This window comes from Lipomyces chichibuensis, assembly GCF_038497645.1.
Source record: "Lipomyces chichibuensis strain CBS 12929 unplaced genomic scaffold V1513scaffold_67, whole genome shotgun sequence".
Classification (NCBI taxonomy): domain Eukaryota; kingdom Fungi; phylum Ascomycota; class Lipomycetes; order Lipomycetales; family Lipomycetaceae; genus Lipomyces; species Lipomyces chichibuensis.
In genome coordinates this window covers 1-21034 of record NW_027117519.1, presented here as the reverse complement: position 1 = coordinate 21034, position 21034 = coordinate 1, and the positions used below count along the sequence as shown (strand labels likewise).

At 46.2% G+C, this 21034-nt stretch overlaps 9 protein-coding genes across 9 annotated transcripts; 5 read left to right on the top strand and 4 right to left on the bottom strand.

Annotated features, from left to right (window-relative positions):
- Nucleotides 1-958: 958 nt before the first annotated feature.
- On the top strand, nt 959-3079 carry V1513DRAFT_421260 (glucose-6-phosphate dehydrogenase). Its single transcript, XM_066895958.1, has 3 exons — nt 959-1138; nt 1392-1464; nt 1516-3079. Exons 1-3 carry the CDS (start codon nt 1095-1097, stop codon nt 2929-2931), a joined length of 1533 nt encoding a protein of 510 aa, XP_066750680.1. The 5' UTR covers nt 959-1094; the 3' UTR covers nt 2932-3079.
- V1513DRAFT_454041 (uncharacterized protein) lies at nt 3076-4373 on the bottom strand. The gene has a single exon (XM_066899328.1). The coding sequence runs from the start codon at nt 4287-4289 to the stop codon at nt 3333-3335; it is 957 nt and encodes a 318-aa protein (XP_066750679.1). The 5' UTR covers nt 4290-4373; the 3' UTR covers nt 3076-3332.
- On the bottom strand, nt 4368-5446 carry V1513DRAFT_454040 (uncharacterized protein). The gene is made up of 4 exons (XM_066899327.1): nt 5218-5446; nt 5058-5150; nt 4936-4986; nt 4368-4870 (listed from the first exon to the last, which is right to left on the bottom strand). Exons 1-4 carry the CDS (start codon nt 5327-5329, stop codon nt 4719-4721), a joined length of 408 nt encoding a protein of 135 aa, XP_066750678.1. The 5' UTR covers nt 5330-5446; the 3' UTR covers nt 4368-4718.
- A 196-nt stretch (nt 5447-5642) lies between these two features.
- Nucleotides 5643-7533, bottom strand: V1513DRAFT_286970 (uncharacterized protein). The gene is made up of 3 exons (XM_066894601.1): nt 7236-7533; nt 6919-6960; nt 5643-6868 (listed from the first exon to the last, which is right to left on the bottom strand). The coding sequence occupies exons 1-3, from the start codon at nt 7347-7349 to the stop codon at nt 5651-5653; spliced, it is 1374 nt and encodes a 457-aa protein (XP_066750677.1). The 5' UTR covers nt 7350-7533; the 3' UTR covers nt 5643-5650.
- Nucleotides 7534-11018: 3485 nt separating this feature from the next.
- V1513DRAFT_454026 (uncharacterized protein) lies at nt 11019-12585 on the top strand. Its single transcript, XM_066899326.1, has 3 exons — nt 11019-11262; nt 11323-11382; nt 11432-12585. The coding sequence occupies exons 1-3, from the start codon at nt 11232-11234 to the stop codon at nt 12301-12303; spliced, it is 963 nt and encodes a 320-aa protein (XP_066750676.1). The 5' UTR covers nt 11019-11231; the 3' UTR covers nt 12304-12585.
- Nucleotides 12586-13789: 1204 nt separating this feature from the next.
- V1513DRAFT_454020 (uncharacterized protein) lies at nt 13790-16082 on the bottom strand. The gene is made up of 3 exons (XM_066899325.1): nt 15886-16082; nt 15638-15832; nt 13790-15584 (listed from the first exon to the last, which is right to left on the bottom strand). Exons 1-3 carry the CDS (start codon nt 15949-15951, stop codon nt 14052-14054), a joined length of 1794 nt encoding a protein of 597 aa, XP_066750675.1. The 5' UTR covers nt 15952-16082; the 3' UTR covers nt 13790-14051.
- Nucleotides 16037-17176, top strand: V1513DRAFT_461002 (uncharacterized protein; the record flags this gene model as incomplete). The annotated part of the gene is made up of 6 exons (XM_066899876.1): nt 16037-16088; nt 16207-16265; nt 16289-16383; nt 16498-16874; nt 16918-17047; nt 17095-17176. 6 exons carry the CDS (start codon nt 16037-16039, stop codon nt 17174-17176), a joined length of 795 nt encoding a protein of 264 aa, XP_066750674.1.
- A 143-nt stretch (nt 17177-17319) lies between these two features.
- V1513DRAFT_454017 (uncharacterized protein) lies at nt 17320-17887 on the top strand (the record flags this gene model as incomplete). Its single annotated transcript, XM_066899324.1, has 1 exon — nt 17320-17887. A coding segment is annotated over exon 1 (372 nt), but the record flags the coding sequence as incomplete, so codon positions are not given.
- Nucleotides 17888-18793: 906 nt separating this feature from the next.
- V1513DRAFT_454011 (tyrosine phosphatase family-domain-containing protein) lies at nt 18794-20778 on the top strand. Its single transcript, XM_066899323.1, has 4 exons — nt 18794-19514; nt 19574-19736; nt 19792-19987; nt 20044-20778. Exons 1-4 carry the CDS (start codon nt 19292-19294, stop codon nt 20455-20457), a joined length of 996 nt encoding a protein of 331 aa, XP_066750672.1. The 5' UTR covers nt 18794-19291; the 3' UTR covers nt 20458-20778.
- The last annotated feature ends 256 nt before the right edge of the window (nt 20779-21034 follow it).

The following is a 21034-nucleotide window of genomic DNA, read 5'->3' as shown; positions in this document are numbered from 1 at the left end:
GAGGCGGGCCTGCGTCGTCCGAGCCACGCACAAGCTCATACCAAGCGACGCATGTATAGCCGGATATGCACAGGACAGTATCTATTTATGCCTGAAGTATTGAACATAATAACCAGTCCAATCCAAATGGGTGGCTGGTGCAGGCGGTGCGCTGATTGGGCTCGGGGTGTTCACGTCCGGCACTTTAATTGATAGCCATGATAAACGGGGGGCAATCGCGAAACGAACTGACGCCACATTTTTGGACCAGCAAATATTTCTGAATTAAAAGTTCGCGGACGAAGACGATTATTGGCAAGAATGCAATATCGCTGTCGAGGTTTTGCAGATTACGCTGGTCAAGCAGTCATCATTATCGATAGCATGGCTGATTTGGTTTATATAGAGCCCCTGGTCGGCGTCAGTACGTCGTAGATTCAGCATAGACTTTGTTTTACTCTCGGTAATCCACTTAGGGAATTACTTCTAAAATAGCAATAGTTTTATAAAATGTATTTAGGCTGCCTCTGGGTGATGTGGGGGTTACGGGCATTTTAAGTTGCATCATCCTAACTGATCCTTGCTGAGACAAAGATTTAACCGACCCGGCAATACGCAACAGCAGCCAATACTAATTCGTCAATTGCACCTAATAATTTATTCTCTCCTTTCTCATGTAGCTGAAGCATCAAGCGATTAAAAAAAATATCAATTTGGGGCGTTACCAACTCTATCCGCCAGATCGCGATCGCCTCAACATGACAGAAATGATGATATCATGATTATATCAGCGCATTCGGTGGTCCGTACCAAACCATCCGCGACCTCGTAAATCTCTGCAAAATACACAATATATTGGATTTCAATGAGCTACCGACGACATTAAAAAGCAAAAATAATTGTAGATATCTAAGGTGGATCGGAACGGGCCGGTGCGGTGTTTGTGTCGGACATCTTATAAATCTCCGCTAATGCGCTAGCTAGCCTGGCACAGCATAACTAACACCTCGGTTCAATAATCCATCGTCGCCCAGTCACCAAACCACCAACTTCCCGCCTTGGTCATCAACCAATTGTCGCACCATCGCCTCCGTGCACCCCAGAAGAATTCCATAATGGCTGATACTATCATCTCTTCCACGAAGGCCTCCGACACTGGGTATGTGTGCTCTTCTCCTGATCATTCCCAGCCGCACTCCGCCAACGCGAGCAGGTCGGACGGCCTTCCTCCGTCTGCCCGATAAGCCCGAATTTTTATCTATAACACCTCAATTCATTCGTTGATGACTTCTGAATATTCGAGGATTATCAAGAATGTCTTACAGAGCATGGCGTGTGAATTGACTGTGTTAACGGCCGATAGACATGTGAAGGACTTAATGTGAACGATCATTTTTGCTGACAACGTTTAGTGCCGTCCCATTACCTCCAAACTCGATCATTGTGGTCCTGGGAGCATCTGGTGATCTTGCGAAAAAGAAGACAGTACGTTATTATTATTTGGCTGCTTATATGCGGATAGCTAATCGAATATAGTACCCGGCATTGTTCGGCTTATATCGCTATGGATTGTTGCCAAAGAATGTCAAGATCGTCGGTTATGCGCGCACAAAGATGGACGATGCAGACTACAAGAAGCGCATATCGTCATATATGAAGACTCCTACCGAGACTATCGAGACGCAGTTGAAGGAGTTCCTGGAGATGACTTCGTACGTATCAGGACAGTACGACCAAGACGAAGGCTTCATTGGCTTGACCAAGCACATGGAGGAACTCGAAGGCGATGTCGAGGAGCGTTACCGTCTATTTTACATGGCGCTACCGCCTAATGTTTTCATTCCTGTCGCCCAACACCTAAAGAAGAACTGCTACCCAGAGCCTGGCTGTGCGAGAATCATCATTGAAAAGCCATTCGGTCACGATCTGGCCAGCTCACGAGAGTTGCAGACAGCTCTTCAGCCGATTTGGACTGAAGACGAAATTTTCCGTATCGACCACTACCTCGGCAAGGAGATGGTCAAGAACATTTTGATTTTGCGGTTTGGCAATGAGTTCTTTGGTGCTGCTTGGAACAAGAACCATGTGTCGTCAGTCCAGATTACTTTCAAGGAGCCCTTCGGCACCGAGGGTCGTGGTGGTTACTTCGATCAGTTTGGTATTATTCGAGACGTTATGCAGAACCATTTACTCCAGGTTCTCACGATGATTGCCATGGAGCGGCCCGTTTCATTTTCTGCCGAGGACATCCGTGACGAAAAAGTTCGTGTACTACGAGCCATGCCAATCATTGATCCGAAAAACGTTGTCATCGGCCAGTACGATAAGTCCCTCGACGGCACCAAGCCGAGCTACCACGACGATGTCACTGTCCCCAAAGGCTCGCGCTGCCCAACCTTCGCTGCAATTGTGATGTACATCAAGAACGACCGATGGGATGGTGTGCCGTTTATTCTCAAGGCTGGCAAGGCGCTCGATGCCGCCAAGGTCGAGGTTCGTGTTCAGTTCAAGGACGTCACGTCCGGCATTTTCAAAGATATACCCCGAAATGAGCTTGTCCTGCGAATTCAGCCTGACGAGGCTGTGTACGTCAAAATGAACACCAAGCTCCCTGGCTTAACCATGAAGACTTCCGTCACAGAGCTTGACCTCACTTACAAGCGACGGTTCTCGGACCTCAAGATCCCTGAAGCGTACGAGGCCCTCATCCTCGACGCCATCAACGGTGACCACTCCAACTTTGTTCGAGACGACGAGCTCGACGCGTCCTGGAAGATTTTCACTCCATTGCTGCACTACCTCGATGAGAACACCGATATCGTGCCAGCCAAATATCCTTACGGCTCACGGGGGCCGGCTTTCCTTGATGACTTTCTTGCGTCGTATGGGTACGCACGGGAGCTGGATGGCATGTACCAGTGGCCTACTACCAAGGTCAATGGCAACTTGTAAAAGGCTGTCGAAAACAGGTATAGTTAAAAAAAATAGGAGCAAGGATGAATCGGAATGCTATTATTTTGTCGTGTTCGTATCTATCTGCCTGATGAAAGTATTTGGTTCACCTGTTTTGTTTTGTATAGTCTCACATTTTTGTTACATGCTAATAATGAAATGAAATGAGTTCAATATTTTGGTCACTCGTATTTGCCTCACTGTCTTACACAGTGATAAAGTATATTGTATATTCACAGAGGCAATAAGCCAATAATTGATTAATATTAGCCAGCGCTAATAACAGGGTCTAGAACCGTCAGCCTTATAAAAAGTCCAAAACAGTGGTATTGCAAACAGCAAGCTTTTCGAATACGGGCGCTACGCGTTTCTCCTCTTCACATTCCTATCTCTACTACAGTCTAAGCAGCAATCTCGTCGCCCGCCACGAGTAGAAGCTTATAAACTTTGGCAACGAGCTCGTTGAAAAATGCCGTTTCCCACCACTCCGTAGCTCGGATCTTTGTCGGCGAGTGTGCTCCGGAATTTTCCAAATTGCGAGATCCACTATCTAGACCACCACTCCTCGACACCAAATCCGGCTCGGCAACAGTGATTCCGTCGTCATTGTTTCTATCCAACCCTCGACAAAGCTTATTCAAATAATCCATGCAAACCTCCCCCTCATTATCTTCTTCTTTAAGTTCAGACGTGATTTTGTCCGTGTAGTCGCGGAGGAGATTGTGGTGCATGTGGGAAGGTGGGAGGTTCGAGAGGGACGATGCGTCGCGTGATTGGACCACACAAGGTGATGGAGGGTTTGATGCGAACCACGGTGGCACGAATTCCCTGGTTGGAGAACCATCGGGAATACGTGCCGGGTCCGAGAGTGTCCAAGACTCGGGCGGGATGGACGTGACAGATGAGCTGATGAGTGGATTAAATAGAAGCTTGATGGATTTGCGTATTTGATCCTGAATCTCATTCTCGGAGACGACTAAATCAGAAAGTAACTCCTTCTTCAGCAGGCTCGCTTCTTGCTTGCGAATTTCATTCGGCCCATCCGGCTTGGAAATTGGCGTAGCTATATGTGTGCTGTTAATCGGTTTCCATTTAGGCGGCAAAAAGATCCCATCCCAGTCAGACGCACAGAGATCCTCATCGGACGTCGGCACGATTGTCAATACCGTCCGGTCATTGATCTCGCCGTATAGTCTTGTCCTTGGTTGCTTTTTCTTTTGAGTGACGCGTTTTCGCTTTGGTTCCGAAGGAATTGCATTTGCCACGAGTCGAGCATGAGCAGACACGCTATGAGCTGCTCGGGCACGCTTTGAATATCGTGGAATGCAGGTGGTAGTCGGTGATTGCCGTTTTAGCATTCTGCCTTTATAAAACACCGGGCTTAATTCCGACTCATAGCGAGCAGCAAGTTGTGTGTTGAGCCCAACATATTATGATTGCATATCAAACGGATTGGAAGGAAGCCGTCAGACTGCAAATTATTTGCCTAACTCGGCGACCCCCCAGCTCGCACAACTCAGCCACGACTATGATCCATATATCCTATAGTATGCTCTGTCGCCTCGTAGTTGCTACCGACTTGTAAAAAAAGAAATTCATGATTACTAATTAATTAACTACGAAAAACTTCCCCCGTCATTCCATCGAATCCAGAAGGCAGATAAAAACCAATGAAATCAGCTACAAAATACATCTTCATAAATATCGTGTCAAAAATATTATACATCATCTTATATCATCCACTTACTCTCCAACATGAGATCTCTTCATCTCTCAATACTAAAGACTTAAATTTTCGTGCGATCACTGTCCGGGAAGAAGTATTCACGACCGTACATTAACGCATTGCCGAAGGCAAACATGCTCAGAAATAATGGCCACGGACGTAATTGTGTTATGCCTCTTTTACCGTTCGCGAGGAGGTACATGGTACTCCAAGCTATTTTTGTCCGTTCATCAGCCTTGCATAGCTTCAGACTATTAGTTGTAAGTTGTCAAGCATACCTGATGTGAAGCCCGCGCCGTTTATGACGTCGTTGTCGTGGATTATGTAGCCTGTCAATATTTAGTACTTAATCCTGAACGCAAGAATCTGATGTCAGAGAGTGGAGTCTGGCATGACATACCGCCGAAAGCAATAACGCTGCCGAAGAATGCACAGGTTAATGGCCTTGGAATGTACATTTTTACGCTACTCCCTCTCGGCATCGTTGCAAATACTATTACAAGCAATGTTAGCAAGAGCAGAGATAGTAGTAGAATTAAAACAGAGAAATGGTAGCATACAGGCGCCGGAGAATGCCCACGCAGGATAGGGCGTGACCGCAATCCGGGACACGGTTTGACTGAGATCAGATCGAGTGACCGGAATATTGTCATCATTATCCGCTGATGCCATAATGAAATCCGCAAGTAGATATATTTTGTATTAGAAATCTGTGAGAGGGGGACAGATTGACGGTTGGATAAAATGCAGGAAGTTTTGGGAGTTGGTCGTGTGCACATCGATTTGCCGGGGGGGGGGGGGGGGTGGGGGATCGTTGAATTTCGGCGTCGATGACGTCGTAGTAAGTTTGTCGTATGTTATCATGGTTCACAGGTTCTACGTCATTGTACGGCTATGATTGGGTACGAAACAGACCAAATTAATTACGCAACAAATTCCAGACTCCTGCCCGCAATTAAAATACAATATTTACAGTAATCCTCTAAGAGCTTCTCAAGCATATAATTCACCTGTTCTAGCACGATCTTTGATCTCCGACTCGTTCCGCGCTTCGTTCCTCGACTCGTGCTCTTCTTGCAACCGGTCCTCCTCTTCCTCCAGAAATCCTTCGATATCGGGCGGGGCAACCTGCATTTGCACACTCGGTGCCCCGTTCAAATAACGCAGTTGCTCAAGCACACGGGCGCGCACGCCCTCCAAGTATTTCCTTGTATTCCGATTATCCACTTTCCCAGCGAGATTCGGATGCAGACTGAAATCTGGACCAAAGTAGTTTAGAAAGGGGATCTCGGCCGGCAACGTCGGATCGAGCTCGACATTGAGCAAAACCGACGTCTCGTATGCCCACGCACGGGATACGTTCCGCGGAGTGTATCCCCCGCCGCCGACAACCATCATTGGGAGGCCGAACGATTTCACAAATCTGACGCATTCGCCATGCGCCCGGATGTTGAGATTGAAACATCCGAGACGATCGCATCCCAGTGAGTCCGCGCCACATTGTAAGACAATGACTGTCGGCCGATACGTGTTGATAACTGGTTCGACTATGCTTCGGAATAGCTGGATGTACGAAAAGTCGTCAATGCCGTCCCGGAGGGGCACGTTGAGAGAGTGATGCGTGCCTAGACCAGTGCCGATTTCCTCAAAGTTACCAGTGCCGGGAAAAAACTCGCCATTGTATTTGTGGAATGAAAGCGTCATGACGCGGTCAGTCGAATAGAATGCCTCTTGCACACCGTCCCCATGGTGGAGGTCGATGTCGATGTATAGTACACGAGGATGATATCGCAACAAATTGAGTATTCCAAGCACAATATCGTTCACGTAGCAAAATCCGGAAGCCTCAAACTTTTTCGCATGGTGCAGACCGCCTGACCAATTTATTGCAATATCGGACTGTCCTGCAATCAATTTCCTAGACGCATCAAGCGATCCGCCGGCGTATATACTACAATAATCGTAAATGCCGTCGAAAATCGGACAGTCTTCTCCAATGTTGAATTTTGACCATGCCCCCTCGAACTCGTTCTTGTTTTCTGGCGTGACGCGTTGTAAAAAGTCAATGTAGTCTTCGGAATGGAATTGTAGAATTTCTTCTTCTGTTGCTGGGCGGGTCTTGTAGAAATCCATTTTCTCGTGGAGTCCGTAACCCAGGACAAGATGATCCGTGAGCATTAACCGAAACGGTTTCATCGGATGTCGAGTACCCTGACACTTTAATCACTGAACCACGTAAACCAAAATAAACGAGCACTTACGAAATGATACCGACTGACATCCTCGTTGTTATGGTACGAGACCTGTTAACAGAGTTAGCGAATCTCCACAAATCTTCAAAGCCGCACCATTTTCGGTGGCGGTGCGCTGTCAAGATGAATCGCGTCTATGCCACAACATGCGCCACGGCTGAGAAAATGCCGAGGAGCCAAGGAGAATAGCACAGTTATAAGATAATCAGAAAAGCGCATGGTCAATATTACTCGTCAAATGCAGCAGTGAATGGCGGCGTGAGGGTATGGTAATTTGGCCACCGGAGTGCGTTCGGAAAAGCATGGAAATCAGACAGAAAACTTACTTTCAGACCATTGTTATTGGTTGAAATAGGAAGATAGGCAGGTTTATTTCTCGTCGATTTGGCGTCCAGGAAGAAGGTGGGCGATGCCTCGGCCTGCCATGTGGTGATCACCATTGTTGAAATGTGATGATGAAAGGTGGCGTTAACAAAGTAGTGGAGGGATAAATTATGATGGCAAAGCGAAAATCAAATCCGGTCCTAACAATATTGCTGGAAATGAGGCGATTGAATAAATTTTTGTTGTGAATAGCTAAAAGACTGTAGTGTGAGGTCACAGTTTGTATGCGATACAGTGGTCAAATAATAATAATAATTATCGGATTGATATATTGGCGATTGAACTGTTATTCCCGCCAGTTCAAGATTGACTCAGCAGCACGAGCAAGAGAGATCTCCCAAGGAAAACGAGACTGGCCGTGCCTTTCGAAATAAAATTAAGAACTGACACTGCTGATCAAATTCAGCACGGAGAGAGAAGTAGTTTATGCAGACGCACTGCAACTTGACTGCAATTGTCCTACTAATCCGAACAAGTTTGATTGCGTAATGTTAATGCGAATGGAAATTAAAGATGGGGGGAGGAAAGTTGGGAAATGGGCAGAGGAAAAGTCGGCTTGCAAGAATTGGGATTGGCTTTTGCGGTAACCAAACCTTATTTCTTCCACAAACATCCGGCATTCAGTAGCATTATTGATATCATCCTCAGTGGAATTCATCCGATACAGTCACATTATCAACTATTTGTCGACTTTTTATGACGATTTTGGTGAATCAATAATTTCCACTGTTCACCGGTGACGTGATAGAGTCTGCATTCGGAGGACTGGTCATAATTCGATGGACAATTACTATACAAACTTCAATATCGAGCAGTTATAGCTAGCTTTGCTAGTGGACTTGATCATACTACTAGAAATGACTGAATTCATTTCTCATCTGCCAACAGCTATTGCTGACATCTAGATGCAGATTTTTCAAGACGTTCTGAGCGACAAATGAGAGGCTCCCTTACTTACTTTATACTAATCTAGCATCAACGTGATTTCAGGGCTACAATACAAATCCAATACAATCACTATGAGCATCTTTTGCCCGACATATGCTTGAGTGGAGCCAAAAGAGCAGCTGTGCCGCGCATAACCTTAGCGATTGAGCACAATTGATATGTTAACTATTAGAACCAATGCGCATGCCAGCTCAACCTTCACAATGGCATACCTCTGTCACACAATCGGCCTCGTTAGTTGACTGGCGCACGACGATTGGTAAAACTAGATTTTAGCTACGGAGATTCCGCTTCTACTTGACTAGTTGGGACATGGACGAGCCGTGCTTTACTTAATGTGACTAAACACACTAGGTAACAGCTCTCGATTCACCCCAAATACAGCCGCGTCATGCATTCCAGCTTTCACCGTCAATAATGCTGATAGTGATCTCCTTATTACATCGCAGCCACTGTTATGAAAGGTTTTATTCAACGGGTTACACGTGACAAGTGATGTCCAAGGCAGGAGGCATCTAGATCATCGATTAGACTATAACAACGGATTATCCGAAATTACCGTACGCTGCCGAGGCGGGACACGTTTATATCAATCAGTCTTGCCCACCAATCCTAAACTGGAGCGATGAAAGGAATGCATCAAACTCTGTTTTTGGACGCCATCTGCCTGTCTGTTTGCCGAATCCGGCAGCGGTCGGTATTTCCGGACAAAGATTCTTTAAGATTGAGCTTCTTATATGATTTGATAACAATTGAATAGATGCTATAGTATTGTATCATATGAAGTTGATAATTTTTGGCTCGATGTGAGAAGTAATATCTTTAAACGTGTTTCTATTCTGAGTTTCTTTTGGGTATTTTTGCAGGCACTCACGATAAGAAATACAGAAATACAGAGTGCTTGCAAAGGCCTAATCTGGTAAAAGAATGGCAGCCGTGATAGTGAAGGCCTCAAAATGGGCAATGACATGCTGCAGGCCTGCAGCGCCTCAATGCTTATGATCCGAGCAATGCGAGACAGATTATTCGTACTCGGGAGGACTTCTTCTGTCTGTGTAAACTCGTCTCGGTAGAAGGGTTGCCGCAAACGTGATGTTCGTGTTCGTGTCGGTGAGTGAACCGCATCATTTGGTGCGGTAACTGACCCAGATATCTTCGCTGAATGGCCCAGTGATGCCAGCAAACCACAAAACCAGCGGGTTGGGCGGTAATTGGCAACCAGATGTTGAGTATGCGGGTCCGGCTGCGGTTGTGATGGCTGGATGGATTCTCTTTTAAGCCACCAGATGTGCCACTAGCGAACTACACTCAAGCCGCATCTGCCTACAAATCGCCCACGTGGGTTCCCGAAGATTGAATGAAGACTTAGCACAATCTCGCAACAAGTACAACGACTGCCCCGCCTGGGGCGACGTGAATACCACTTAAAGCAAATAGACTGCTGGGAGATACGATTGATTAAATTTGTAAAAACGATTGTTTTATAATTCAGTAGCATGACCGACGTGGGATGTTATCTTTTCGGGTCCGCAGTGTAGCCCAAGTTAGCGAGAGACGCCGCTCGATGCTCAATAATCATTTGCTTATTTGGGCTTGCTCGGGCCCAGCGCCGTTGAGGGACTATTGCCCTCAACGGCCTATTCCTCGTATCGCCGTATCTGTCCAATTGGGAACCTGGGCTGCCCTGTTAAGCCTCGTCTTCTTCTAGGCGACTGCTTATGGATTCGTGGAGACCGTAACTATAAAGTCGAGACCAAAACCCCTCCAAGGTCAGTCTGCTTCTTCTCTTCTTACATACTACATCTCAACCACTACTCAAGTTTCTCTCACAATCCCTCCAAACAACTACTATTACATTCAAAATGAGCCCTGAATGCGGATGCGGAAACACCTGCTCTTGCGGATCCTGCAAGTGCGGATGCTCGGTAGAGTACCCCATGCTTGTCGAAGGAAATCTTGTTTGTCGTTATTAATATTGTGACAGGCATAAGCGGTGTCTTTCTTTAATATGCTATATACGTCAATCTCGTCATCTTCAGCCATGCTCAATAATATAATCTTCACATAACCAGTCCGCTATTGTCGCTATAATGCCTCGTGCTACTTGGTATGTTGTGGTGTTACAGGCTGGAGGTTGACAATTGCTAATGCATTTATTTAGAATAGAGTACGGACTACATAGTGGTTTTATTGGACTTTTGGGGGGATTCGTGTTATTTTGGGTGGTTTAATCGGATATGAGTTTTGCATAGCAATTAGTTAATACATCAAATCCTTTAAATCCTTATTATTATGTTCTGTTTCGTATATCGTAGCTGTGTATATGGTACTGAAGAACCTACAGTGTATGCAGAGCGCATTTATAAAATATTGCTTTGCTGTAACAATGAGTATGCACTATTCTAATCTGTAGACACACTAATGAGATTCGAGTCTTTTTGGTGAAGGTTATCGAGGCGTCAGATGTTGAGCGATCAACGCCACAAAAAAAACACATGGTTCTTCCAGGCAGATCATTCACCATCAATGATTTCAGCTATTCTAAGCGACTAGGCCGGCTGCCGTAAGAAAAAGAGCAACTCGCAATCTCTAATCAAAGTACTGAGGATGCTATGCGTAAGATGAACAATGTTAGAAACAGTGGGCTATTTGGGAGCAGTAGCTAAGGAGCAGACTGACAGGTGCTTGGCAACGGCGGTTAATGGCGGTAATGCTTGTGGCTAAGCAGCACGGCCCAACGAAGGTGGCGCTCAGCGGCGTTAATTCTTCACCCTCGATGATTTTGTTCGTCTCCGCTCTCTATTTTTTATCATCATATCCAGCAACGGACGTTTCCGGTTTTCGACCTTTCGTTGTCTTAATACAGTAATATTCTAAATCATCGAGTTTGATCAGCAAATTTGAGTCGAGGTGGTTTAGATAATTCGGATCTGCGCACACAAGACAATTGTTTTTTAAATCGATCCTCTTACCAAAGGATCCAGTCAGCAATGATATCACCATACGACGTTGAGGACGGGGGTATGCAATTATTGTTTATTGGCAGTTATTATCACGTAGTAAATTTCTGACGAACAACAGTGGTGCCGTACAGGTTCTATGACAAGAAGAACGTTGCCATCTTAGGGTGCCCTTTCAATGGTATGTCTTCTTGCGAATCCAATTTGATCTGTCGTCTTACTCGATCTAGGTGGCCAGGCACGGGTCGGCGTCGAAACAGGCCCTCTCCACGTCCTTGAGCATGGACTGGAGCAGCAGCTGCAATCACTTGACTGGACAATCACATCGTGCAAGAACCTCACCTTTACTCCACCGGCATCTGATCCCGACGAAGGCAAACTCAAGCGCCCCAGATTCGTTTCCGAATCAACCCATAAGGTTGCGTCAGAGGTCGCAGACATAATCAAATCCGGCTCGTTCCCGCTCACCATTGGTGGCGACCATTCGCTGGCCATCGGCACGGTCTCGGGCGTGTTCTCGCAGTTTCCGGACGCATGCTTGATTTGGATTGATGCACATGCGGACATCAACACGCCTGCATCAACGCCGTCGGGGAATATTCACGGATGTCCTGTTTCGTTTGTAATGGGACTCGCGGACCCCTGTCCGCCACAGTTTGAGTGGGTCAAGCCGTTGCTGAAGGCCAACAAGCTAGCGTACATTGGTTTGCGCGACGTCGATGCTGGCGAGCGAGAGATTTTGAAGAAACACAACATCGCGGCATATTCCATGCACCACGTGGACAAGTTTGGTATCGGCAAGGTCGTCGAGATGGCGCTCGAGAAGGTCAATCCCGACCGGAGCGCGCCGATCCATTTGTCGCTCGATATTGATGCACTTGATCCCCAACATGCGCCTGCAACGGGTACTCCGGTACGTGGCGGATTGTCCCTCAGAGAGGCTTGTTATATTTGCGAGGCTCTGGCTGAGACGGGAAACTTGGCTGGCATGGATATTATGGAGTGTAACCCCGTGCTTGGAATCGATGAGCGTAGCGTCACTTCTACCATCTCGGCTGCGTGCAGTCTCGTGAGATGCGCGATGGGAGAAACTTTGCTCTGAGTAATAATGTGGAGTATATGTTCAACTGATAATTTTTTTTGTATTAACAGGGGCCAGTGTACAGTTTTGCGCAAATGGTATTTGGATGGGATCCAGTTACTGCTATTAGATTGTTTGTCGTTTGCTAGTCAATTTTTTGTACGCACTTGAATGACAAGGACAATAGTAAGCATTGGTACAGAGGCGAACACATACCCATATTGAAATTGGACTGGTAAATCATATTGTTTGCACTTTTGCACGATAATCAGTAAACGTGGTAGAATATAAGAATAAGGTTACAAATAATCTTGGTTCGTTCGTCCCGTGGATCGAACCAATAGTTATCCCACGATGTCGATCGTTTCTTCTACCGGATTTCACGTGGTTTTTTTTTGAGGTGCACGAGTGAGTTACCAAAAACAAAAAGCTCAGTTAGATTTATCTTTGTTGAGTATTTTATTTATTCGATTTGGCCCCGTTGGATCCGGAATCGGAGAATGTTACTTATAGTAGGGCGGTGGACGCGCAGAAAGCGTTCACGGCGCAGTGGACATCGCAAACACAAGGTCGTGATATGGCATATTTTGAATGAGAGTGAGATTTTGCTCTTTCTGCCCATAAGCAAAAAGAAAGAATTCATTGGTTAGAAATGGCAGCTAGTGTGGCAAACCAAAAGTAGCCAATTTAGTGACCAGCTGACTACTTCGTGCGGCTCCAGGGGAGTGGTGGCCAAAAAAGGCTAAAGCGGAGTAAACAAAGTCAGGCTACCCCTGTTCTAAAGTGTAGACTTTAATACAACTCATCATAAATGGCCACCAGCTATGACTCGCGTTGGCACGCGGTCGATCCTTTCAGGAACTTTCAGGAATGCGCTGGCACAATCTTGCACAGTATAAGACCTCCGTTCAACCCTGCTCTGCCTTATCATCACCTTACTAGTCGCCTCCTGTATTCTCTCTCTCTGTTACTTCACTACAAGCAACGAAAATTGCATACACAATCACAATGACTGGCTGCTCCTGTGGATCGTCCTGCTCATGCGGCACTTGCTCCAGCGGCACTTGTACCTGCGGTTCGGACAAGCGGCAGTTGGTTAACATGATGGGTGGTGAAAGCTGCGGCTGTGAGGGCGGTTGCGCATGCGGTACCTGCACCTGCGGTTCGGTTAAGGTTAGCTGCCGGTGTGATGTGAAGTGGAGATGCGACGCGGATAATCGGTTGCTAACGTTCGTTTATAGAAATAAGGCTCTTCTTCCCTAATTGTTCATCGATACAGTAACGGAATAGTTGGTCAGGTCGACTTAAGCTACATTCTGGGCCGACAACATTTATTAGTATTATCCTTCAATAGTGGTCGCGGTCATTTTTATATCACGTCACTCTAAATTTGTTCGCATATAATAAATCATTTCTGGGAGTGATGGTTTAGGCGCAGTGTTTGTGAAAGCCAGTGTGTTCATCGGTATATTTTGTTTTCCGTTTGTTTTTGTATGATAAATTCTTGGGTTTTGCAAAACAAATAGTATTCTTTCAATCTTGGTTTGCAGGATTGCTCAACCACAGCTAACCCTTGTAGCTGGGACAACTCAACTTGTTTTGATCTCCGTAGAAGTGCGAATGATAACAATAAAGGGATGTACTATCAAATACGATTGGCTTGCAGTCGCCATGATTGTACAGGTGAAAAGTGTAATTATCCAATTCGCCCCCACCAGCCCTGGGTACGGTACAAAATCTAAAATATGCAAAAACCCAATTAAATCCTCTCAAGCATCCAAGTCTAGACGTTCCAGCAGTCCATCAATCAAATCCAACTCCGCATTATACTGTCGCTCGTAATTAGTAATCCTGCGCCATGGCCCTTCTTGGACTTTACCCGTCACGGGATCCATGTCGTCCTCGAATAGGATACCGTACTTCTGCGCCAAATAAAACCGAATATCGTCAATCAGTTCAATAGTGTCAGTCTCGTCACGCGACCGAATCCGTTGCGCACTTTCTAGTACGATATCTGCAAAGTCATCCTGAACAATGAAATGTGCCAAATTATCCGCGAAATACTTGGCCGCGAAACGCTCAAGGCGCTCCATTCGTGTGGCCCATCCTGCCCGCAAGATGTCGTAGATGTTGGCGTATAACGGCGTCGCGTGTTTACCGACTGTCGGATCCGATATCGCGTCGTCGTCGTCCTCGGCGGTGGAGTTCGTTAGCGCAACCGATGCCAAACTCTTTAATTTGTCTATCAGGAGTAAGTCTGCACAATACAGAACGTCAAGTGCAATAGCACCTGGTATGTCGACGCGGTCCGTGTAAATGTATGTGAGAACTATTTCCGCGACTGTTTTTGACGCACTCAGAGCAACCGTTGGCAACGTCTTCGTCGTCCCGTCTTGCTCTTCATAATTAGACACGGAATATGAACCCTCTGCGAAAGAAGAAGTGAACATGGTCATGTAATATTCTGATCGAATCAACATCGCTCTGTGCGTGGGATATAACACAATCATATCCTCGTCTTCATCTTCTACGCTCAACAATATATCCGCCGTGCTTCCCACCGGAACAACGCAAAACGGTTCCTTATTGGCCAGAAACTCGTCTTTTCGCACCTCCGATCTGGCGCTAATCACGTCCTTTTGTACGAACTTTTCGAAGTCAGCTTGAGCCCGTCGCATGTCATCCTGTCGATGCTCGCGTTTCCGCCGGAAACTCTCCTCTGCTTTCAGATTTTTTAGTGTGGATATTAAATCCGGCAGGTCGAGTTTGCGGGCGACTTGCGATGTCCGCTCGTTAAGTTCCATGCTGCCGATGGCAATATCAATGCTATACAAATATTTCACGACAATGTCAAATGCGCGAGGGTCCATTGACGATGAAAGCTTGACTAGCTTCTTGCTACGCCATCGTCCTGCCAGATTCTCTCGAAAATATGTGCTTCGTGCCGCTAATATAAACCTGTGCAAATGAAACTGCCGCGGTTCAGCCGGCGACACAATCGTGGAAGTTGGCTTTGTAGAAGAAGAGAATATAACGTCGCTCGAAGATGGTTCAATTCTGCTCAGCAGCGACGCTATGTGTGCCGCGAACGGCTGGATAGCATCAACCGCCTTAGAGATGTCGAATTTGAGAAGGAGAGACCGGATGTTATCTGTCAACGCCCCATAGAGACACCGCTCACCTTGGAATGTATCACGGTCACATACAGCTCCATGTTCAAGGAGATACTTCACGACTTCTTCGTGGCCACAGAGACTAGCGAGAATAAGTGGTGTGTAGTCGAATTCGTCAATTGCATTGACCTGACGACGTTAGACTCATTCCGCAACAATTTGGTAACACCTAGAATACATACGTCAACACCGAAAGAAACCATATTGTCGACCTGTTCCAGATCACCTGCTCGACACGCCTCACAGAGTTCATTAAACCGAATTTTGTCCTGTTGAGATGGCAGATCATCGATGGTATTGACTCGCGCACCTTCTTCCCTCCACAAGCGTGAAATAAGTTTATGTTTAGACTCCAATGGCAAGTCTTCAACAATGACCTAAAATATACCGTTAGTATCCTAAACGTGCCTATGCATCGTCTTTACCTTACCTCAACCTGGGGAAATGGTACGAATCCCTCCTCCAAAGCGACACCTTCTGTATACTCTTCGTCCATTTCGTCACCAAATCAGAAATTTTGTCTATCCTTTATCTATAAAAATCTACCCATAAAATGACACGCCACCAATTTCACGCGAACTATGGGGATAGTAACGAGAGCAATGATTGCCCAATATGACGTTGTTCAGCTGAGTACAACTGAGTACGAGACCCGCGATATTCTGGCGCGAAAGCTTAGGTGAGCCAATTGGATTGGCTAGGGCTAGGGGAGTACCATTGAGCCAACATTTGTCAACTGCTCCAACCTCAGCAAGCATTCCAATCCAGGAGTTTTGTGCTAAGCTCCAAGAAGCCTGTCGAAGCAACGCGGTGCAATCTATTAACGCATTAAGGTCTTTATTTCTAGATTTGAAGATGATGACACGGGTGCTGTTGAAGATGCTAGCGCTTTTTCCGGATGCATGCACGACATGTTTGGGATCGGGATGTTGAGGACTGTGCCATCGAACCATCAGATACTTACTCTGAGGCTGAGCAGCTTTTAGATCCCCTACTGATCATTGCCTATAATCACGCTGTCATCGACCCGGGAATCAAACAGATTACAATTTATTGCAGAGAACGGAAGGCAGAAGTCGCTGTGGAACATGATCTATGAACCTCGTCTAGCGTCTACGGATGATTCTCTCCAAAATGTGGATGTCCTAGCTGTGCTTGATTGTTGCTATTCTGGCTCAGCAGTTCGTACGGGCGGGAACAGGTCCGTCCAGCTGCTGCTGCTCGCTGCTTGTGATGACCGCATTGCAGTTCGCTTGCGGAAGGATGGTGTGACTTTCACACAACGTTTTCGCAGGGCAGCGCATGCACTTCAGAACGCTGGAAACGTATTGGTCAGTGTTGGGGCCCTTTTCAGTGGAATGCAACGCTCCAAGCCGCCTACAGCTCCAGATACTGTGCACAACGTCATTGGCACTGCCCGTCCTCTGGTTTTGCCTGTGAACGAGCTCTCTCGGACATTCAGTACCTAGCGGTAACGAGACAACCGTATTGTTTAAGATCTGCTTGGCCGGCGGGCCCCATGATGTGATTCTGAGTGAATTCCAGCAACTTACGAAGACAATTCCCGGGGAATTCAAAATGACTCGATTTCCGTCGTGTTTCTCTGCCGCAGTCCTTGAGAGACCTTTGCCCGCCTTAGATCGACGCTTGACTGTGTCTTTATTGCGTCGGTCAAGGGCGCATCTCTTGTTCATTGCAAGATACTATATATTTCAATTTAATTTCTACGCATCGGATCGAGCTGGGCGTGCCGCCCCGAAGAGATAAAGGAACCCCTCCGCGCTCTTCGGTCGTCGGTTAAGTTAATTCTAAAACACTCAATCCTTGCTCAAGCTTTTAGGATTAGTGGTTACAGGCTCTGAGACACTGATCTTTACCTCTTTATGTTCCCCTGACTCACTGATTTCAGGCCCTGGCCTTACATTCATCCTCGTTGGAGAGTTGATCCGGAACTCCCGCCTGGCAGCATAATGACCTCGACATATCAGTTCTTAAAGATCCACCTATCGCGCTTCCGAGAGCGCCCAAGGGGAACACGGAGACTGAAAACCTCTGCTGAGATCGTCCAGAAAGCCGCTGATCGAATGAACAGAGTGAGACGATGTGGATCCTGCCGCAGGGTCGGTCACAACCGACGCAGATGTCCCCGACTACTGAGCAAGATGCCATCTGCCAATGAAATCGATCTTGATGAGGAAATGGCAGAAAACCATGAAGACACGAGCGAGCAACTGGCCGACGTTGGCGATTCAGGTTCGTCGAAAGATGTCGCCGTCGATGACGGTGATGACAGTGATAACGGTGGTGAGGGTCATGAAGAGGATGCTGCTTTTGAGTCAATGTGGGCCGACGCATTGTCACTCTTATAAGAAGTGATGTTTTGGAGTAATTAGATGTAATGTAGATCTATTGATTCGCTTGACGAGTTAAATGGACTAGGGTTTGCATAGGCAGGGTAAATACTGTGTGGCGGCGGTGGCGGTGCATAAATTGGTACGAGATGAAATTTTAGGCCGTCCCAAAGAGGATTAGCGCATATAAGCTCCATGATTCTCCTTATTTATTCTTGATTTGGCAAGGCACTATTGTTGAAAGTAATAGAGTATTCAACAGGTCGGTTAAGGTCAGGGATACAATTTGTCGTCCTCTGTCAACCTGATTTTGACTATTAAGAATTCAGTATCGCCATCACTATTTTTAATTCCCCCAATTACTTTCTCATTAAACTTCACTTTCCTCGCTATTTCGACTTTCTTTCCTTGTATGTTGTATACGCGATATCCTTTGCTTTTGCGGTTGAGTAACCAACGAGAATTCCTTTGACTGACTTCGAATTCAGTTTATCTGTCGTTTTCTTCAGGTATTTGCATCCCATGCATGCTTCACAGCCAAAGACTCGTATATGAGAAATTGAAGGGGGCCGATCTGTCCAGGCTTATGGTTCGTACGGAAAGTAAAGAAATGTTTTATTGTGGGGGATTTGGTGGAGTGTGATCCGTTCGGCGTTCGCTTGTGAAGTACATTAGTTGCCATTAAATTTCACCATAGCAGTCGCTGAGGTGGTTGCCATACACTCTCAAAACGATCGGTCTCATCCGGCGTCGCCAGAATGCGCGATATCTCGTGATATCAGAAAAGATTATTAAACTTATTCACATGCTAATAGCTAGAGAAGAAAAACGTCTCCAGGATCACATAAATGCGCTCTAGCGAAAACGAATAAATGCTGCTCACGCAGACTAAAAAGTGGGGGCAATCAAGGCTCAAGGTGCACGAACGCCATCACGGACCACTCTAAACTGCCCCAGTTGTTAACTCGCAATTCCGTAAACCGCATCGGCTGCTCGTAACTATTGAGACCGTGTATATGCTTCGCATGCCTTACTAATCCATACGCGAAATTTAAATCGGTATTCATTTGTCTGTCAGAGCATTTTACGCAAAAAGTTAGAACCTTACTTTTGTGCTGCCTGGTCGGTAGCTTTCATTTGGGAATATCTCGCAACGAATGTTGATATTTATGTCCCAAGTGCCCGACGAAATAATTTCCCACGACGCCGCCCTTCTCAATCATTGACAACGAGCAACTCTCTCCACCTCTTATCCCCGGCAACACACACTCCTTTTCCCAAAATGATCATGATTGCGTTTTAGTTACTCGTCACTTGGCTTTCAAGTTGTTTGGCAACGGCCGAAGCTAGGAACGTCACGAAGACCGCGGATTTTGTTGGCAGTTACATCGAACCTTTTTCCTAGGAGATCTGAGTGTGATAAGACAAGCAAATCCTTGCCTTTGAGTAACTCGTTCGATCCATCAATTGGTAAGAGTATCTGAAATGCCGGCGACTACGCAAAGTAGCAAACGACCTGTGGCAGTAGCTGGGACTGTTGACAGCTGGGGCTGTATTCCGGGACATGGGCCGAGTTCAGTACCGGTGTCAGCAGTTGCCATAGATGACGAGGCAGATGAGAATGGGAATCCGGAGAATGAAGTAGCTGAGAAGATTTTTCCGGCTGTCGGTTCCGCGGCGGATAATCCGTCTATTACTCCTGGTGCCGGTAAGTTCAAGTTTTGCCAGGTTATTGCTAAAAGTCGCATTCAGACTGACTATTACTAGTAATGGACCACATTGGGCCGAAAAGAGCAGTCTCCACAACAATTTCTCCCGGCTTTGCGGTTCCAGAGAATTTCTCCGTTGTTGCCCCTGGCATTTACAGAAGTTCCTTCCCGCACGCGGAGAATTTCGAGTATCTCAAGACCAAGAATCTTAAGAGCATCCTGTATGTTCTTTGTGCGAACCCATGTCTTCTCATGCAACTGACTGACATGTACTAGCGTTCTCGTTCCGGAACCATATCCCGAAGAGAACTTGAAGTTTATGAAGGAGAACAATATCCAGTTCTTCCAAGTAGGCATGTCAGGCAACAAGGAGCCGTTTGTCAATGTTTCAGACGACACAATCTCTACCGCACTCAAGATTGCGATCAATCCGGCCAATCATCCGCTCTTGATTCACTGCAATCGTGGAAAGGTATGTTTATTCGATCCATCTGAGAGATTAATTTTTTAATATTTATTGCCTCTTAGCATCGAACGGGATGCCTTGTTGGCTGTGTTCGGAAACTGCAGGATTGGTCACTGACAATGATATTTGATGAGTACCGCCGATTCGCACACCCCAAGGTGCGTCCACTTGATCAACAGTTTATTGAATTATATGATGAACGAGAGATCTTGATCTTGGGACGTGTGTTCCGTTGGCTGCCACTGCGATGGGATCGAACGGTGCATCAGTATCATAGGAATAACAGCAGCAATGGCAGCAGTGGCAGCGATGCGAGCACGAATGAATACAGACATCAAATGCCTCCTCCTCCGCCTCCGCATCCGCCACCACAGGCAGTTGGGGTGGTGCACTCGCCTGCTTCCTTTCGTCACTATGATACTACTGGCGGAGGCGTCCCGAATATTAAGCTCGTCAGGCAGTCGGTCCAGAATTAGAGTGTCCTTCGCAAACATGTCCTCTATCCCGTTGGAAGTCGTGGCGCATACTTTTGTATCATATTATTTTATTGTTCTATGTTCAGGTTCTACGGAGTTCTCGGGTGTATTGGATATATTGGCTTCATAAATTGTCATTATCATATTGTTTATTGTTTGTTGAATCTGTGTGGTAGTTGGGATTGGTTTATTATTGTGAAATTTGAGTGATGATCATGTTATGAATTAAAGAAACGGATAAAAGTGTTATTCCGGGTAGAGGTGTTGTCGGTGATGTTTTACTAGCATTCCCAATCTGAAATACACATCTCATTTTGACTTCCCTCTTCGTAATGCGTTCCCTGAGTCGTCATGGACAGCTGCAGTGGCTACATCTGAACCCTACAGTGGAAAGATATAGGCTCTATATGGGATAGTGTTCAATTATTGTGTTCAAGACAAGAATTAAGGGTAGAGCGGCTACTGGTCGCAATATTAATTTTGGGCAAATATCAAAAATGGCCACCAAACTTTTCATAATGTCAGAAATAGCCATTGCAGCCGTACCCGCCGTACCCATAAAATAATTTTTACACTA

What these genes read in the sequence shown, in the direction of transcription:
- V1513DRAFT_421260 (XM_066895958.1), top strand. Translation starts at nt 1,095, where the DNA reads ATGGCTGATACTATCATCTCTTCCACGAAGGCCTCCGACACTGG. An exon ending in ACGAAGGCCTCCGACACTGG is followed by an intron (nt 1,139 to 1,391) that starts GTATGTGTGCTC and finishes GACAACGTTTAG; the next exon opens with TGCCGTCCCATTACCTCCAA. An exon ending in ATCTTGCGAAAAAGAAGACA is followed by an intron (nt 1,465 to 1,515) that starts GTACGTTATTAT and finishes AATCGAATATAG; the next exon opens with TACCCGGCATTGTTCGGCTT.
- V1513DRAFT_454041 (XM_066899328.1), bottom strand. Translation starts at nt 4,289, where the DNA reads ATGCTAAAACGGCAATCACCGACTACCACCTGCATTCCACGATATTCA.
- V1513DRAFT_454040 (XM_066899327.1), bottom strand. Translation starts at nt 5,329, where the DNA reads ATGGCATCAGCGGATAATGATGACAATATTCCGGTCACTCGATCTGAT. An exon ending in CAGCGTTATTGCTTTCGGCG is followed by an intron (nt 4,987 to 5,057) that starts GTATGTCATGCC and finishes AAATATTGACAG; the next exon opens with GCTACATAATCCACGACAAC. An exon ending in CGGCGCGGGCTTCACATCAG is followed by an intron (nt 4,871 to 4,935) that starts GTATGCTTGACA and finishes GGACAAAAATAG; the next exon opens with CTTGGAGTACCATGTACCTC.
- V1513DRAFT_286970 (XM_066894601.1), bottom strand. Translation starts at nt 7,349, where the DNA reads ATGGTGATCACCACATGGCAGGCCGAGGCATCGCCCACCTTCTTCCTG. An exon ending in CCAATAACAATGGTCTGAAA is followed by an intron (nt 6,961 to 7,235) that starts GTAAGTTTTCTG and finishes CTCTGTTAACAG; the next exon opens with GTCTCGTACCATAACAACGA. An exon ending in ATGTCAGTCGGTATCATTTC is followed by an intron (nt 6,869 to 6,918) that starts GTAAGTGCTCGT and finishes TTAAAGTGTCAG; the next exon opens with GGTACTCGACATCCGATGAA.
- V1513DRAFT_454026 (XM_066899326.1), top strand. Translation starts at nt 11,232, where the DNA reads ATGATATCACCATACGACGTTGAGGACGGGG. An exon ending in ATACGACGTTGAGGACGGGG is followed by an intron (nt 11,263 to 11,322) that starts GTATGCAATTAT and finishes GACGAACAACAG; the next exon opens with TGGTGCCGTACAGGTTCTAT. An exon ending in CTTAGGGTGCCCTTTCAATG is followed by an intron (nt 11,383 to 11,431) that starts GTATGTCTTCTT and finishes TACTCGATCTAG; the next exon opens with GTGGCCAGGCACGGGTCGGC.
- V1513DRAFT_454020 (XM_066899325.1), bottom strand. Translation starts at nt 15,951, where the DNA reads ATGGACGAAGAGTATACAGAAGGTGTCGCTTTGGAGGAGGGATTCGTA. An exon ending in TACCATTTCCCCAGGTTGAG is followed by an intron (nt 15,833 to 15,885) that starts GTAAGGTAAAGA and finishes GGTATATTTTAG; the next exon opens with GTCATTGTTGAAGACTTGCC. An exon ending in TGGTTTCTTTCGGTGTTGAC is followed by an intron (nt 15,585 to 15,637) that starts GTATGTATTCTA and finishes TAACGTCGTCAG; the next exon opens with GTCAATGCAATTGACGAATT.
- V1513DRAFT_454011 (XM_066899323.1), top strand. Translation starts at nt 19,292, where the DNA reads ATGCCGGCGACTACGCAAAGTAGCAAACGACCTGTGGCAGTAGCTGGG. An exon ending in GTCTATTACTCCTGGTGCCG is followed by an intron (nt 19,515 to 19,573) that starts GTAAGTTCAAGT and finishes GACTATTACTAG; the next exon opens with TAATGGACCACATTGGGCCG. An exon ending in AAGAATCTTAAGAGCATCCT is followed by an intron (nt 19,737 to 19,791) that starts GTATGTTCTTTG and finishes GACATGTACTAG; the next exon opens with CGTTCTCGTTCCGGAACCAT.